At 39.1% G+C, this 19,295-nt stretch overlaps 1 protein-coding gene across 2 annotated transcripts in view; it reads right to left on the reverse strand.

Moving 5' to 3' along the window:
* Positions 1-19,295, reverse strand: part of ESR1 (estrogen receptor 1) — a 395,464-nt gene that overhangs the window by 165,583 nt on the left and 210,586 nt on the right. For both annotated transcript variants that reach the window (XM_067701750.1, XM_067701749.1), the window contains exon 4: positions 18,043-18,159. In XM_067701750.1, coding sequence (XP_067557851.1) covers positions 18,043-18,159 — 117 coding nt within the window. The remainder of the gene's footprint in view (positions 1-18,042; positions 18,160-19,295) is intronic.

Here is a 19,295-nt window from a genome sequence, read left to right on the forward strand (position 1 = left end):
AATAAATGAAAATGATATTAAGGTTGACATTCTCCCACTCCTAATGTTCCTGTTATCATAAGAACCTGTAGGACTGGCCTAGTAGGATGTTTATACTGATGTATTATTACAGCATGAGATCTGTCCCTCCCTGGATTTCACAAATGTCACGGTGCAAGGCAACGACTGGCACCATATTTTCGTTTGGTGGGATTAGAAACCTTGGGACGATTTTCACCAGCTGTTCACCTCTTCCGTAAAGCAATATAGATTTCAGAGAGGATAACCTCTATGACTAAGTTACTTTTAAATGACACACACAACAAAAAATAAGTTAGGGATTAAGTGAGATGCTGCTAGAAACACTCTAACAAGGGAGATAAGTCAAACAAAGATAGGCTAAGCAAATCATATAAAATCAAACCAGTCCTTCACTTAAGTTAACTAAAACTTATTTCAACTGAATCTAAAAATGAAGGGACTCATAAACTAAGTTCCAAATGTAATGTAAGACACAGTATCTACCAATCACACCAACTGCTTTGGGGTTTCTGTCGTACTGTACCCTCTCTCCTTCACTTCTCCAATGTGATGTTTCCCAGTTGTTAACACAGCTCAATAGACTTCTCTGTGGTGATGGAAATGCTCTACACCTGGGCTGGACAACACGGTAGCCACTAGCCACTCTGGGTACGAGTGGCTACTGGGTACTTGAATGTGGCTGGTGCAACTTAGGAGTTGTATTTATAATATTAGTTCATTTTAACTCATTTGAGTTTAAATGGCCACGAGGGGCTAGTGGGTACCTATTGGGCTATACAGTAGACAACTGTGCAAAAACTAAGTAATATCTGAGGATGCTGAACAGTGCTTGAGGAGAACAGATAGCATGTCTTAGAATCACCCGGGGAGTTTTGAAAACAATTCTGGGAACCTCCCTCAGAGCGTCTAACCTAATTGCTTTGGGAAGAGGCAATGGAAACAGGATTGCTATCTCTAAATCAGAGCAATAAATAAGCTTAAGTAAGGAGATGCTCCCAGAACTAGAATTTCTGGCACTGTATTCATTTTACATCACTTATGGAGGCAGCTGTGAGGGAAGGAGTCAGAGCAGGTTACAGAGGGAGATGACACATCTTGAAGACTCTGATAGATTTTCAGAGATTGTTAGAGGGAGCTATAAAGATACAGAAAAATGAAACATCGGAAAGATACGGACATGGGAAGAAACAGGAAAATTCACTGAGCGTAAAAGAGCTATGAAACTTATAACAAGTGAACTGGCTAATAGAGTTATTGAAAAAACTGTAAAGAAAATCTTTCAGTAACTATACTACCCTCGTTACTACTTTATCAAAATATCTGAGCTAAGGATATTTAATCACATTGGTTAGCCCCAGGGATAGCTTTGTCTATAGGTTATACTATTGACCAGAGAGCTCTCTCTCTCTCTCTCTCTCTCCCTCTCCCTCCCTCTCTCTCTCTCTCTCTCTCTCTCTCTATATATATATATATATATATATATATTTTTTTTTTTTTTTTTTTTTCGGTACGCAGGTCTCTCACTATTGTGGCCTCTCCTGTTGCGGACCACAGGCTCCAGGACGTGCAGGCTCAGCAGCCATGGCTCACGGGCCCAGCCGCTCCGCGGCACGTGGGGTCTTCCCGGACCGGGGCACAAACCCGTGTCCCCTGCATTGGCAGGCGGACTCTCAACCACTGTGCCACCCGGGAAGCCCCTCCATATTTTTTTGATTACACATCTCTATTAGGAAAAAATACTTGAGCAAGCACCCCCAATAGATGTATATATTTTGCTGTACTACTGTACTAACATATTATATGACCATAACACAAGCTGAAACACAAGTTTCTTAATGAGACAAAAAAAAAAGAAAAAGAAATTATTTTCTTCCAAACCAAACATTTCCCTCTTTGCAGAAATTCGCCTGAACAGTCTGCACGAGATATGTAGTATATCCTTCAGGAGCTATGTCAGAGATGAAAAGGATGCTACTGCCAATAGAACATTCTCTCCACCTAGTTTGTGCAGTCTTGATAATTGGTCACAGCACCCCCTCTTTTGTCCTCTGTCTCCTCATTCACAGCGTCTTACAGCTGAATTTGTTTGTGGCCTACAGTTCAATTTCTCCCAGGCCCCAAGCCAGCCAGTGCAGACAAAGACAGTATGTCAGCCTTCCTATTTGTCCCTCTGGTGAAACTTGTGATTACGTCAGGCTCCCAGACACAGCACAGCCTATCTTCCACATCCACACGCAAGACCTGAGCAGGTAACTGTGCAGGTCACCAAACGTGCCCCATTCCTCACCTGCATCACTCCCCGACGGATCAGTTGGCCAAGTTCTAGAGGTCATGCTTCTGCCCAGGGTTTTCAGAGGTGAGTCTCAGCTCTGAACTCAGTGCAGCTGGGGAACCGTTTATGGCACTTGCCCGCGCATCTTCCAGCGACGGACCCCGGCCCCAGAGCCCTTTCGGATGTGGAGGACCCTGTCCCTTCCAGGCAGATGCCTAACGCTGGCTTACGCCGTGACTCCGCCTGAGAACCCTCCTGGTGGCTGAGCCCAGCCAGTCTTCTGTGCCACACCCACTGAAAACAGTGCTTGGACTAACACCCACTTCCTGAAGCCCATTTAGTTTTTCTCATCCTCCACCACTGTGTCCTGGCCTGAGACACTCTAGGGCCCCTCTCCCAGCCTCAGTTGGCTCTCTTCCTTGATCCCACAACTGGCTTCGAGTTGGAGACACCCTAAGTTACAACATGATTCACTAAAAATTCCACACTCTTTTGCCTCACTGTGAATGGCTAGCAGATGTCCCAGGGAGTCTGTGCCAAGGCAGTGGGGCTCTTCCTCGGAGTGTCACTGCCCTGTAATGGGATAGGGCCCACGACCTTGGTGTCATTAGCACCCCGCTCTCACCAGCTGAGTTAACCCGTCTCTAAGTTTCAGTGAAAGTTTAAGGTCACAGAGGTTGGCTTGCTCTTTTCCATCTTATTCATTGAAGATGGGGTGAATTACCTTGATTGCAGGAGTTGCCCAAATAAAAACATTTCAACTTCGCAATATTTCGGAACAAGGTGTGCCGCTAGTGGACGTGAAGCAGGCAGTGAGAATGAGCTACCACGTACCAGTTACAAAATCTCTCGGAAAGAAAACCTGATGGCAGTGGGGTGCCTGGCTGGGAAAAAAGAGAACTTTAAACATAAAATTATCAAACTCTTTGCCAGTAATTGCCTTAAGAAAACACATTGAAATAAAAGGATGGGGCATACGTTATTGTTTCAGAACAACTTTTTTCTCAATTGTTTGGAAAGCTTTTATTGTTCCCGAAATCTCTTTGTTCCCTGTTTACCTTCAAGAGGGACTGACTCGAAAACAGTCATTCGTTATTGACATTTCAATATCATGATTCTGATGTTGAATAAACTCACTCCATGATACTTCTGAGTTTGCCTAAAACATAGTTAAGTACCAAATGGGGAATAAAATAATTACAGTTGTGAAATTTAGCAGCTAACTACAATAAGAATAAGGTACACAGCTGTTATAGTAAGATAGCTGGCAACCTCATTCCTAGAAGAGAGAAAGAAACATATAAAAAGAATTGCCATGAAGAAAGTTTCCTAAAAATTAAAGAAATGAAGGAGAAATATTATTCCATTAAACCTATATAAAAATATCAAAGTTTTTTAAAAATTTTATTCATAAATAATTCACGTGCATTGTTGAAAACAGAAATGACAGAGAAGAAAAAAATAGAAAATAAAAATCATGCATAATTCCCTTACCCAGGGCTAACTGCTACTAGCTTCTTGTTGGGTACCCTTCCAGAATCATGTATTCATTCACTTATTCACTCTCCTCTTTATTGCTCAGTATAAGCCTAAATAATTAAAATACTTAAATATTATTTATAATCTGCTCTCTTCATGATATAGTCCACATCAAGAAATATATCTTTATATATCATAATTTGTAATGTTTACAGTGTTCTTTTATGTGATATTATGATTTCTGAACCAACACCACTGGATTGATTCTGACAATATATATCAAAAGTCATGGAAAAAGTGCATAACTTTTGACTCAGCCATTCAAGTTCTAGGAGTGAATCCTAAGTAAATAATTATTGTGGTATACAAAGATTCAGCAAGAAAGCTGTTCACAGTCCTGTTTAAAATTGTGAAAGCAAGAAACAATGTAAATACCAATAATTAGGAAAATAATTCAATAAATTACAGTATTCCATTTTGGAATATTAATGCAACTGCACTAATAATCTTATATTGAAGGATACTCAGCAACATGGGAAAATTTTAAAGGAATAAGCAATGCAGTCCTGAATTTGTAAATTTTTAAAAAATATATGACATGTCTGAAACAATAAGATAATGTAATTTTTTAAAAAGATATGCCTTTAAAATGTCAGTAACACGAAATAGCTAGGAGTAATTTTTTTAATATGCAAGACCTTTTGGAGAGAATTTTACATTTTTATTAAAAGTCATTTTAAAAGATTTAAAATGAGTGGAGAATTTATATAATGTTAATGGGTGAGAAGACTAAGTATCATAAAGATGTCAAACCTCCCTAAACTAATTTATAAATTCAATGTAATTTCATTAAAAGTTGATTTTAAAACTTCTTTTGGAAGCAAAAGTAGCCATAAATAGACAAAACAATTTTGAAAAAGAACAAATTTTTTTCAAGAAGGATTAAAAAGGCAAAGTAATTACAAAGTTACAGAAATTAAAACTGTGGTTTTATTGACAAATAGAGGAAAGAAATACCAAAGAGAGCTCAGAATCAGATTCTCTCTTAGAGAGGAACTTCATATAAAAAGGAAGTAGCTTTACAGATCGATGAGGAAATAACGTATTGTTTAATTAATAGCTCTGGGACAATTTGGTTATCCAAATGGAAAAAAAATAAAATTGTATTCCTACTTTTTTGCTTTTTGGAACTTTCTGGAATTTTTTTCCAAATATTTTTGATCCACAGTTGCCTGAATCCGTGGATGTGGAACCCATAATACAAAGGGCTGACTGTATTATATTCTTTTAATATTCTCAGTATTTTTGAAATTCATCTTGCTAGGGTTTGTTCTGCTGTTTGTTTGTTTCGTTATTTGTCCTTGTATCAGATGATTCTCTAATTTTTTTTATAGGATTTAAATCAAAGAGTCACCTAGTACTGATTTCCTTATCCTCCCAGTGGTTAAATTTCAAAATATATTCCTTGAATATCTGACAGATGCGGATGGGCAATTTTCTGACCCATTACCACTATTAAAAGTCAGAAACCTACATCACTTTGGGAGTAAACAACACATCCATGTGAAGTGAATCAATTCCACATGTACAAAATTTAATTTTGGGAAGTTCTCAAGTGAATAAATGGTGAACTGCAGCCCTGGAGCAAACATAGGTAAGTTATTCCAAAATCAATTATTATTAAAGAAAATCCTTAGAACTTATTTCTTTAATCTTTCATTTAATGAACTGAAACCACATTGAGAGAGAGAGAGAGAGGGAGGGAATAAAAATGTGTGAAAATATGTTTTTTTAAAAAATAGAGCTAATAATATCTGCCTGCAAGAAAGAATACCTGGAAAATTCATTATGAAACCATCGTACTACAACTAATATTTTATAGGAAATTCCCATGTATAGCAAAATGCATATTTTGAATCCTCAAGAAACAAAATAATGAACATAAACGTATAGGCTAAAGGAAAAATAAAACAGGAATTATCCACAATAAAGACGCTATACCTAGAACTTCTCAAAACAAATATCTATAAAAAGTTTCAACAACCAACAAAATAGTTCATCTCACCTGTGATACTAAATATGACCCAAATAATTCAATAATGAGGAAATCTTATTTTAACTTAATAAATTTGGAAACGGCTTTTTTTTTAACTTCCTAAAGCTTGCTTTTCTTTGACTTAAGGTACAGTTTTATTTATTTGTTATGATAGTTGTAGTATTTGGTGTCATTACTTTTTACGCCTAAAATTGCATAATACATTTCCCCCAGGTCTATGCACTAGGCAAAAAGAGAGAGGGAGAAAGATGGGGGAGAGAGAGATCATTACAGTTAGTGGTGTTACTTCAGTCATGCTTAGTGATCTGAACAACAGACTAATGCCAAGAGAATGGCTTATCTAAACATTAAGATAAACCACCTCTTCTCCTTTTCCTATTAGCATTAAACTCACCATCAATAACAAATATTTACAAGATATCACTGTGCTATCAATAAAACAAGAATATGACACTCTCTGCTTCCTGAAATTAAAAAGCTAACTGCATAGATATGAGATGAATATATTTTTAAAATATAATACTAAGTCGTTAGCTTGGCTGAACTCAATCTGGTGCCTAGAAGGTGAATCCTATATCCCATTCAATTAAGTGTTCAAATAAACAAAGATATGTGTTAAGGCAGCTGGCTGGGTGCTGGTGGAACCGCACAATCAAAGGACCAGAAGCTAAGGGGCGTGGGCACTCTACCACTCGAGAGGCCAACCTAGGGATGAGACTCAGTGACAATACTGAGGCCAGAGCTGAGTGGTCCGGGTATCTATGGGTGACAATAAAGTCTAGACACAGTTCTAGCAATGAGAAATGAGCAGTCAGATAAATAACCTAGTAGTCAAAAATCAAAGCTTTATGCAGATGGAATCATGCCAAAGATTGGAAATGAAAATGAGGAGGCGGAAGGCTGACAACGAAGTATATGTTAAAATCAAGGGTGGTGAGGTCAAGCCGTAGTCAAGCGTCAAGACGGCGCAAACTGCTCTCTTGCGGTTGGAATTCACTGTACACCAAAGTGTCCAGCTTGTCCTCAGGCTGGCGGGGTTCAGGATGCTCAGTACCTGGGTTAGCACCAGGATACTGACAAGCAGCTCACCTGACCTGATTAACACAGGGAAGGAATAGAAGAGCTATTCCAAGGAACAAGGTGATGACTTACAGGGAGTCCTAAACGAGTGAAAGAGAGGGGCTTTAGCAATCAGGGAATCCTACTACGAATAAATAAAGTATTAATAACTAACTTCAGATTGAAGGGAGGCAGAAAGGGATAAGGTACATTCTGTGGCCAATGAGCAGACCTGCTTGTTGTAGCCAAAGGTTTCTTAGGACAGTAGGAAAGAGTCTGAAAAAAATAGGTGTGATTCAGAAGATAGAGAACTCTGAACGTCAGGCTTGGCAGGAGTCTAAATTATAGGTTCCTCGAGGCTAGGCACTACCTTTTATATATCACTGATTATCCAAGCTGAACTAAATACATAATAATTAATTGCTAACTAATCCTTGATTAATTGTGACAGTGTAGAATTGAATTTTATATGGAGACTAGAATTAAGTACATCAGGCAAAAATTGAATGTACTCTTTATTACTGCTGTAACCAACTTTTATGGAGGGCTCACTACAGGCCAAATACAATACTAAAAGCTATAGATTAATTCTTACACAACCTCGTTAGGTAGATGTTATTACTGTCCTCATTTGGCAAATAAAGAAACTGGGGTTAGAGAAGTTAAGTATCACGCTCATGGTCATACGTGTCTAGACAGAGCTAAATTTTGAATCCATGGGGTCTGATTACCAAAGCCAAAGACATAACCACCATGCTACACCATATATGAAATATGAAACCTAACATTTGTGTGCCAATTTTTAATTATCAAAAGATAATTCATGCCTTTAATTCTCAGAAGAGCCTGATGAAGTAGTTAACGTTTTCATGCAAGTATGTTTTCTATGAGACTGGGACCCACAAAGAGAAAGAAATAAATCTAGTATGGGCAGGACTTAACTTGGCAATAGGACATATCCCCGTGAATATCAGCCGGAAGTTGAAACCCCAAAGTACAAAGGGCCAGCCAGCAAACTTGAACTTGCCTGATCCCTGGGAGCACTGAAAGATATCACTAGGATCACAACTGGTGGGTAAACTGAGGCAGCAGGAATTTTTAGGCCAACTCCTGTCCTAGGTCTCTTGAGGGAATGATGGGGCTTGGTCACCTTTTATGTGAAAAATCTCTTTCCATCATTAGGTTGTCTAGACGTTATGCTCAGTGACCATGTTTTACCCTGTGTCTCCAAACACCTTCACATAGTAAATGCTCAGTAAAGGTTATCTGTAAATGACTTAGGCTAAGAAGTTTGGACTTGACCTGGCATTTGTTAGGTAAAATTTTCTAAATAACAGTGCCAAAAATGTAACACAAAATAAATATAATAGTAACTAGTCTTAAGCAAGCTTTTAAAGATACCAACCCCTAGGTATAACTTTGTATGTTTCTCACTACTTTTTACTTCCTCAGTCAAGCTTAAACTAAACAATGTGTCACCTCCAGATGTAACCAGAACATGTCTTTATAATGACTCCTCACTTTACCTTCAGTCTCTCTTAGGGCTGGTATATATTTCCGTGATTTCCAAGAGGTCTCACCTCAAGTGTGTTGGTTTACACCTACTGGATAAGTTTTCAAGGAAAACTCACCAGACTCCCTTGTGTGGTATTTAAGCCAGGAACTTCTCAAAATTCACTATCTTTTCAGCCTCTTCCTTTCTCTGTTCCACAAGGCAGACACTAGAAAGTTTCACCAGCTCCTGGGACTCAAGTCTTAGGCATGACTATTACATCTTTAATAACAGACAAGAACTTACTGATCTTCTCAAAGTCCTATCTCAACAAACTTTGTTCTTGAACTCTTTCTTTGATGTGGCTAAAAAAAAGTGTAGTGATATTATAGCCATCTGCTCATATCACTATGGACATCAAACTCATTTTGGTGACACTCTTCACTCCAAAGAGATTGACTTTCCAAGCTAATCAATGAAGAGAATAGCTTTGTCCATTCCAACAGGTTTTTCCAGTTGCTGGTTGCTCTGCAAATTTAGCTTGAAATATAAATATGATAGCTAGTGAGGTGGTTCCTCATACTGGGAAACTTGTATACATACCTTTAGCTTTAAATTCTGACCCTCCCATCATAAAACACAAAATTTAAGATTTGAAAGATGCTCTAGAGACCACTCAGTCCTAAGCCCATATTTTTCAAAAGTGACAACTGAGTTCAGAAGAATTACGTGATCTGCCCAAGGGTCTTGAAAGAGCCAGGTTCAGACTGGACCCTTAGCCAGGTCTCCTTTTACTTGACAAAGTTACCTTTTTTTTATAGCAGAATAATCTAAATATTTAAACAATAAAAACAGATGGGCTTTCAACAAATATTGCAACTGTTACCTGAAAATAGTGAACACCCTTGGCCTGAAGGAGAAAATGTCCTTTTTAAATGATATTAAGCAATAGGAAGTAATGAAATATTAAGTAACTCTTTTTAAAATAACCATCGCACACTCCATATAAATGTAATGTGGTACTTCTGCTGTGCAACTAAGCCGAATGCGTTGATGAATGTTTTTGTTGAAGAAGAGTAGGATTTTGTGCCCATAGTAATTGTTCCTAAGTCATAATTTGGTCTGTGTGATATTAGTATCTTACTTATACATGAGTCTACATTTCATTATGATCTAAATTACTCCTGGTCAGTAAGGCAGTGCAGTATAATGAAAAGAGCCCTGAACCAGGTGTCAGGAGTCTTGGCTTCTGGTCTGAGTGGTTAACTAGCTGTGTGACTTGGACGAGAACGATGAGCTGAAAAACAAAGAGGTGGACTAGGGGATCTTTTAAGTTCGTTCAGCTCTAAACACCGTTTATTATCCTAATCACAATCATTGAAACAAAATGAAAACACATGAAAATGTATGAGGTCTTAGGCTTATAGAATTTAAAAACAGCAATTTATTCATACAATTACTGCCCCCAGAGTTCTGCATTTTGTAAATACTATTGACAGAAAGGGTCCTTACATCATCTCAAAAACGATTTGCTTTTGCAAAATCAAATTATAGGAACAAGAAAGACTGATTTCTGGAATTTTGGTAAAAACCCGTCAGCATTTCTTTTAACATTCAAGGTGAGATATGGTCATTCGTGAGAAGGTAAATGAAGATCCCTCTTCCTGTCCTTTAAAAACCAAAATGACCTCTAAATAAGCAGTCAAAATTACTTCAGCATAAAACAGTGGAATCAGTATTCTAACTATAACTTACATAAAAGCAAAAGTATGATTGTCAGTGTTTCTTGGTTCATTTTATATATGCAGTGAACTTCTACTGAAATATTAAAATAGCCTTCCATTTAATTGTTTTCTAACATCCATTCATAACCAATTGTAACATACATGAAACCTACATCTAAATGAATTAGTGAAATACAGCACATCTGAAACAAGCCCATATTTTTCCAGAAGTACTGGTTCACGCCTACTCCTGGTTTTTTTCCTGCCCTACTGTGTCCACTCATCATGTATATAAGGCAGGCGCGAAGATAAAATTCACATCCATATTCAGCACCCCTCACACAGCTGTCAGGAAAGCTAGATGGGGGATTCCTGCACTGAGTATGGAAGAAGGGTAAATGAACCTATAAGTCCCTTCCAAGTGTTAAGAGTCCATGACTCTCTAATTATTTTTCAGTTCCAAAGCTGAAAAGTTCATATTTCTGGTTGTGATGGATTACAAAAAATGGTTCCAGTTTTTTAACCTTTGCCAGATAACTCTGAAGGTCCCTCTCACGAAACCTAAGGACTCAGCCATTTGACGGGCACTGGCCCTCGGACATCAGCTGATAATGCAAGCAAAAAGCTTGAAATGGGCTTGTGATTTGGGGCTTGTTCTCTTTTGTGCCTCTGCCATTAGTGGGAGAACACGCCTGGACTAGCCTGCTGGAGGATGAGAGACCCGTGAAGCGAAACTCAGTCATCCTAGTTGCTCCAGCCAAAACAGCCAGCTGACCTCCCGACATGTGAGTGAGCCCTGCCAATACCAGCAGCTTCCTAGTCTCTCCCTGACGTGTAATAGATGCTTCTTGCTGTATTGCCATTGAGATGTTGAGGTGAGGTTCTGCTATGTGGTGAAAGCTAACTCCTATACAGGTTTTAATTTCCAAGCAGATATTCTCCCTTCATTAGAAAAACAGTACTCTTGACGCTCAATCTATTCATAGCTCAACACCTACAGTGTCCTTTCAGTTGTGCTCATTCATCCTATTAATTCGTGCATGCTACAACTAGTTCTCGCCTGTCTATTAGATGCAGGCACTGATCTACGCACTTGAAGTACATCAGTGAACAAAACATACAAGCATGTTTTGTTTGTTTGTAAGCACTCATCTGGAGTTTATGCTCTAGTAAGGGAGACAGACATCAAGCAATAAATCATCTCGTAATTAATTCTATGGTGTATTAGAAGGTGAAAATGTGGGATATGTGGGCTGCGCTATTAAATGCAACAATCAGGATAAGCCTCGTTGATAAATTGATAATGGAGCAAAGAATCTGAGGGAGGTGACGGAGTTAGGTGCCCAAATATCTGGGGGAACGGCATTCCAGGGAGAGGGAAAAGCTAGAGTAATTGGTCCAAGACATAAGTGCGCCTGACACGTTAAGAACGCCCACGTGGTTTAGGCTAAGCGGGAGAGAGCGGAATAAGAAAAGAGGTGAAAGAAGTAAGAATGGGGAGGAGATATGGTCTTCTGGCCACTGTAATGACATCAGCTGGGTGAACGGGGAAGCCGTGCAATGTTTTGAGAAGTGATATGATTTGATTTCCATTTTTAATGTATCTTTAGGGAGAATAGATGGTAGGGAAGCAAGGAAAAAAGCAGGTAGGGCTTTAGCAATAAGCTGGGAGAAAGATGATGGTGTTCCACGCCAGACTGTCAACAATACAGCTGGTGAGAAGTGGTCAGATTCCAAAAATATTTGAAGATAGAGCCACCAGAATTTCCTGAACATGAGGTATGGGAGAAAGAGAAGTGTCAAGGTTAACTCCATTTGTTTTAGCCTGAGCAATTCAAAAGATGAAGTTATTAGCTAGGATGGGAAGGATTGCAGATAAAGCATGTTTGAGGGTGAAGCAGAAATTCAGGTTTGAACAAATTGAGTTTGAGATGTTTCTTAGACACTCAAGTGAGGAAGACACCTGAGAAGTTGTATACAGAAGTCATGGACTTGGGAGAAACTTTGGGCTAAAAGTATAAACTGGGCAGTCATCAGCATATAAATGGTATTTAAAGTCATGGGATTAGATGATACCAAAAAGGAGCGAGAAAAGACAGAAAACAAAAGAGACAGAGAAAATAACGTGAATTCCCAACCCTGCCTTCTGAAAAAGCTTGGATTCACATGCAGCTACAAGTCTCACAAGGATTGTTGGACTATCCCAAGAAAGAAATTCACATTTACATTCTTTTTTTTTTTTTTTTTTTGCGGTACGCGGGCCTCTCACTGTTGTGGCCTCTCCCGTTGCGGAGCACAGGCTCTGGATGCGCAGGCTCAGCGGCCATGGCTCACGGGCCCAGCCTATCCGCGGCATGTGGGATCTTCCCGGACCAGGGCACGAACCCGTGTCCCCTGCATCGGCAGGCGGACTCTCAACCACTGCGCCACCAGGGAAGCCCCGCATTTACATTCTTAATTCATTGATTTGGTTCTCCTGTCATTAACATTAATAAACAGTTACTTCTGGCAAAAAAAAAAAAAGAGCCAATGTAGGATCAAAGGAAACCTAATTTTCTGGTCTGGAAGCTCATCCCATCAATGAAACAAATTATAGTAACACATGACTACAAATATTAAACTTAGGCAAAAGGAAATATTTTATTTTCCAGCTCTTCATTGGGCATCTCAGTTATTCTGAACCCACAGCATACATTTCCCCATCTATATTATTATTTTTATTATTTTCTCACTTTAAAATTGTAACATTAATTTGTTAAATTTATTTATTGTTTTGGAATATTTCTCAAAATTAAATTGCAATGTTGTCACCAAAATAAAAACTAGTGACAATTATTACTTTATCTCAAATTTCTTCTTAACGTATTACAAGGAAGCACAACCAGGATGGGCAGTGCATGAGTCCTGCACATCAATTAATTTCTGGTGACAATTTCCTTGTCTGAAAAATGAAAACCTTGCCACCAACCCACTTCCGAGTTTATCGGGAGGAATTTTAACAAGTTTGTATAAATCCCTGGCATCATAAAATGATAAACAACAAACCTCATTCATCATGAAGCTATATCTAGCACATGACACCAAAAAGAAAAAAAGAAAAAGCAGATGTGTCTGAGCCAGGGTTTTACTCCTGACAAAGGAATTAGATATTTATACTTAGTACTAGTGATAAAATTGCCATTCTTTTCCTTCCAAGAAAAATCTGTGCTGAGTATTTAGGTAAGATAGGAATTATTTTTAGGATAGGAGAGCTACAGGCATACTTCAACTTATTGTACTTTTAATTTTTATTTTATTTTATTTTTTTTGTGGTACGCGGGCCTCTCACTGTTGTGGTCTCTCCCGTTGCAGAGCACAGGCTCCGGACACACAGGCTCAGCGGCCATGGCTCATGGGCCGAGCCGCTCCGCGGCATGTGGGATCTTCCCGGACCGGGGCACGAACCCGTGTCCCCTGCATCGGCAGGCAGACTCTCAACCACTGCGCCACCAGGGCAGCCCATCTTATTGTACTTTGAAGATACTGCGCTCTTCACAAACTGAAAATTTGTGGCAACACTGCATAAAGCAAGTTTATTGGTGCCATTTTTCCAACAGCATTTGCTCATTTTCTGTCTTTGTGTTCCTTTTTGGTAATTCTCACAATATTTCAAACTTTTTCATTCATATTATATTTGTTACAGTGATCTGTGATCAGTGGTCTTTGATGTTACTTTTATGACTTGCTGAGGGCTCGGATGATGGCTAGCATTTTTTAGCAATGAAGTATTTCCTAACTAGGTACGTACATTTTTTTAGACATAATGCTATTACACACTTAGTAGACTACAGTATAGCGTAAACATTAACTTTTATATGCACTGGGAAGCCAAAAGAATTTGTGTGACTCACTTTATATTTGCTTCATTGCAATGGTCTGGAACCAAACCTGCGATATCTCTGAGGTCTGCCTGTAATCACTAACACTTGTGTTGTACTTTATAAAGTACTTCACATGTTATGAATTGTGACCTTTACAAGAAACTTGTTAAATATAAATTATTTATTTTTATTTTACATCTGAGGATAATGAAACTCATAAAAATGACTGTAACAGGATTGCTCAGCAAATCTGAGGGGAAGCCAGTATTTGGTCCAAGAATTCCATCTCTGAGGTTTTCCCCTTTCCATCAAACCAAGCTAGAATGCCAAGTTCTTGGATAATAATATACACCTTGGAAGTCACATGGTCTGAATAACACTCTGGGTTGGACTAAACCCAGCAGTGGCTGGCCAAAGCTCTGAACTTCCACTGGCCGCTGGTCTTCCATTCTCATCTTCATCTTCCATCCAGGTCTTAACTTCTCTTCCAGATTTTTATTTGCCACTTCAGATGCAAATGTCCCCTTTGTACAATGAGGATTCTGATGGAAGGGACTAGGTGATTATCCATGTTTGTACTCTTCATAATAGCTCACCCTTAAGCAGCCCTGAACAAATAACTATTTAAATGAATTAAGTCATTATTTCATGGGAAAAAAATATCTTGAACACTCACTTTGTGACTTGCTTAGTGCTAGATCAGTAGGCAGGACAGTCTCCACCATCGTGGAGTTCATGGACAGATGTTGAACAACTAACAATAATAGTGAGGAGGGCTCAGGGAAGAGTTGTTTCCTATGAAAGGGAGAACACAGGAAGCTAACCTAGTGTGGGGCAAAAGGAAGACCTCCCTGAAGAAGAGATATTTAATCTGCCACTTAAGGTTGAAGGGGAGGGAGACAGATGAAAAGGAAAATGCAAGCTAGACGGAGACCAGCAGCACTAAGATGGGAAAGTGCATCCCCTAAAGTATGTCTTAAATCCTGCATCTTACTGAACCATCGTGGCTCAGGACCAAATCTAATAATGCGGTTGGGATTTTCAGGGTACAGCAGGCATCATAAGAGATTAAATTTCTTCCTGTAGATAAATCATGCACTGTTTTGGATCTTTAGGGTACTTTAATAAATGCATTCTACCTTGCTATAAAAGTAGGAGGGGGCTTCCCTGGTGGCGCAGTGGTTGAGAGTCTGCCTGCTGATGCAGGGGACACGGGTTCGTGCCCCGGTCCGGGAAGATCCCACATGCCGCAGAGCGGCTGGGCCCGTGAGCCATGGCCGCTGAGCCTGCGCGTCCGGAGCCTGTGCTCCGCAACGGGAGAGGCCACAACAGTGAGAGGCCCGCGTACCATAAAAAAAAAAAAAGTAGGAGGTAAGTTTGTGGTTCTCTCTCTTTTATCTGAAATGAAACATTTTATTTCATATGGAGAGATTCAGTATTCGAATTGGTCTCTAGCCTGGTTCAGACACTGGATTCTTATGAAACCAGTAGGAAAATGTTGTAAAGATTTATCTAGTCACAGCTGTTCTTTACAAGTAATTTCAAATTTTATAGTTGGCTATAACTGTACTTCCAGCTGTAAATTAGGTCTTTATTGGGTGGGATCTGGGGAGTTGTTATACAAGGTGTCACGAAGTTATGTGTGGTATCCCATACTGTGGAAGAAAAATAAATTATATTGCATTATGGCAAACACTATACATATAATTAAAATGAGATGTTCTCACAGCCTATAGTTTTACAGTTTTAAAGCTTGTCGTAAAACTTATACACACGTATAAACTGCCAGAAAGACACATGTTTTCATTTTACGTAACGGATACTAACAACTGCTAAGGAATCTCTATGGGAAATTGTTATGGACTGAATTGTGTCTCCTCGACATATCACATTGAAGCCCTAATCCCAGTACCTCAGAATAGTACTAAATTTGGATATAGGGTCTTTAAAGATGTAATAAAGATTAAATGAGGGCCTAAGGGTGGGGTCCTAATCCAATATGACTGGGGTCCTTAAAAGAAGAGAAAAAAACACGACAGATGCACACACACAGAGAAAAGGCCACGTGAGGGCACAGCGAGAAGAGGACCACCTTCCAGCCAAGCAGAAAGGTCTAGGGTGAAACCAACCCTGCTGACACCTTGATCTTGGACTTCCAGCCTCCAGAGCTGTGAGAAATCAATTTCTGCTGTTTAAGTCACCCAGTCTGTAGACTTTGCTATGGCAGGCTGAGCAGAATAACACAGCAGCAAACTAGTATAGATATATATTTTGCACTCATAAATATACAAGTACATGCATGCACACATAGATTGACTATGTGCAGTAATTATCTAAAGTCCTATTTGAAAGCAGTGGGAAGATTTTTATTATGTCTTTGCATGTTAAATTTTTTGTTAGATAAAAATGTGTATGCATAATTTATATTTATGCATCCAGATTGTATCTGGATGTTAATTAAGAAAAACAGAATTGTTTCTATGAAGTGGGGTCAATGTATGGGTACCCTCAAAGAAAAAAAATGTTTTGGACCAATTTACAAGTTGATCATTTCAGCTTTTAGAGAGAATTTAAGAGTCTGGGCTTAATCTACCTACAATTGCCAAAGAAGAATATTAAACTTGGACTCTACTCTTTCGAAGTAAACTTTTTGCATGTAGCTGTTTTATTCCTGTCACTTATCACGTTACCTTAAGAAGCTTTTTGTGAGTTTAATTAAGCCTGACTAATTCTCCAACAGTACAAAGAAAAATGAATTCCTTAAATATTTAATCCATTTATGACTCAAAGTGTCATTTTCTGAATGTGGCTGTTAAATTCTTGGAATTAATTACCCTTTGAATCAAATCTGCTTTTTCAGACACTCAAGACATAGAGTCACAGCTCACACAATGTGTAAATGCAACATTTCATCTGTTCATCAAGATAATTTATTCCAAATGCTGTATTCAAAATCTCAGCCAGGTAGATTTATTTATGGCCATTAAGAAAGGAATCTTTGCCTATAAGCACCCTAATAATCAGGCATGATTGTTGGTTTTTCCTCTGCCTCCCCCTTTGTCCAAGTGTTAATGAGTTAAAGGTTAGCTTCCCTCTATTTACACAATCGCTACTCTTTTTCATGGCCACTTTGTTCTCCTTAACTAATCTCAAGCCTCCTCTCCAGAAAGATTTTTTCCCATTCTGATCAGCAGGCAGCACCATCATAGGTCTGTCTCTCTCCTTTCTATCATCCTAAAACACTGGATGCACCCATTCCTTTATTTCAATTACACATTTCCTCTTGTTCTCTCCCAGTATCTTGAAGGCTCTTCAAGACTAGAAGTGTTCTTCAAAACTAGATTCCAAAGAATACAAGGAGATCAGGCAACCACATTTATGGAGCACCTAATATTCCCAGAACCAGACGCTGGATTCCTGTATAAGAAAACTGGAAGGCTGGATACATGAGGAGACAGAAAACCACACATACACACACCCACAGCACAAATACACGGACACAGATCCCGACCACCTCGTGACGCTAGCGCTCAGAAATCACTGCATTGTTCCCAGCTCCATACTGGACGCTGAGATTATGGGAGCTGCTAGTTAACTCAACTTCTAAAGGAGAAAGCTGCCTTTTGATTGAAATTCAAATTCCCTAAGGGATGTGAAGGGATTGAAAGATGACAAACCAGCTCTTTAGCTTTCACATGTACAAGTCTCCGTGTAAGGAAAGTTTCTTCCCAGATACCGTTTTCTAGCATTAGGAAATATAAACAGTAACTGAAAAATATTTCTAGAATAATTCGCTGAGCAGTCTTCTTTTCCTTCCACCACCACCTCCCACACACTTATGATTTTAAATATAAGTATTTACATTGAAAATATGAAACACAAAATGGTGTGTTCGGATTTCTTCTTTTTTAATAAAATGTGTTATAAAAAATAGTTTTGTTGTGAAGAAAAGTGAGAATAGGAAAAAAATTAATTAGAAGAGAAACCACTCCACTCCCGGGGTGACTAGAATGGAAATGGCCAGCAGTGGGTGGGGGACAAGGACCTCATGGTGGGCGCCCTGGGTCCAAGGTACCTACCCCCTTTCATCATGCCCACTTCGTAGCACTTGCGTAGCCGGCAGGCCTGACAGCTCTTCCTCCTGTTTTTATCAATCGTGCACTGGTTGGTAGCTGGACACATGTAGTCATTATGTCCTATCGAAAGCAAGAGGACAGAATTAGTATTATTTCAGGAAATTTAGTCGGTCGGAATCTACAGGGAAGCTGTCTGTGGGATGTTTTCACATCTCTTCCTTGGCCTTTCTATGTTGCTGCCTCAACCCATCATCCTTTTTTGTGTCCTTCTTGCAATGTTAAAAAAAAAAAAAACTCTCCTACAATTAATTTCTGCCTCCCCAAGTTGCTTTGCGAGTTCTTTGGGCAAATCCCCTTCAGTTCACACAGCCTATATTTGGGGGCATGATGTTTTATATATATATTCTCAAGGTTAAGCTTTCTCAGTAGATAAGGCCTCTTTTTTTTTTTTGGACCCAGGCCACCCACCAAAATTGTTGTCCAAATAGAGCTGTTAGAACTTTCAGACAGAGGGTTTCAAAGTGGCCTTTCTTAAAATATAATTTAAAGAATCTTTAGGTAGGTCTTCAAACGCAGCACAGAACACCTAAATTCCAGTTGGGGGGTGGTGGGCTGTGGTGGTGACCAAGGTCGATCCTTAAGGTAGTAAGTCAGTTCACCACTCACTAGCTGGAAGACACTGAGCAAGTTGGTTAACATCCTTAGGCCACACTTTCCTCCCGGCACCGCTGCATAACATTATTCTGAGAACTAAATGTGAGACTACATGTCACGGGCTTAGCACAGTGCCGTGGGTAGGGCAAACACTGAATGAATATTAGTTGTTGTTGCTGTTATTTTATTCTAAATCCTCTTTCTTTTCTCTCTTGTTTATTGAATCTCTCTCACTCCAATGCTTCCTTCTAATTGGCTTTTTTTTCAAGGTTTATTAAGATATAATTAGCATATAATATTGTGAAATTTGGGGGGGACCTATGAGCTTCATGAACTTGGATGTCCAAATCTCTCCCCTGTTTTGGGAACGTTCTCATCCATTATTTATTTACATAAGCTTTCTATCCTTTTCTCCCTCTCTTTCCCTTCTGGTTCTCCAATAATTCCCAAGACTGTTTCTCTAATGATGTGCTGTAATTCACATAGGTTTACTTCACCTTATTGGCTTGTATCATGTCATGCAAGTCTGACCCACAAAAAAGGTCTCCCTTGATCCACAGCACTCTCGAACTTCTATCTTATATCCCGTCCCTCCTTCTCAG

Source organism: Pseudorca crassidens, chromosome 13, assembly GCF_039906515.1.
Source record: "Pseudorca crassidens isolate mPseCra1 chromosome 13, mPseCra1.hap1, whole genome shotgun sequence".
Taxonomy (NCBI): domain Eukaryota; kingdom Metazoa; phylum Chordata; class Mammalia; order Artiodactyla; family Delphinidae; genus Pseudorca; species Pseudorca crassidens.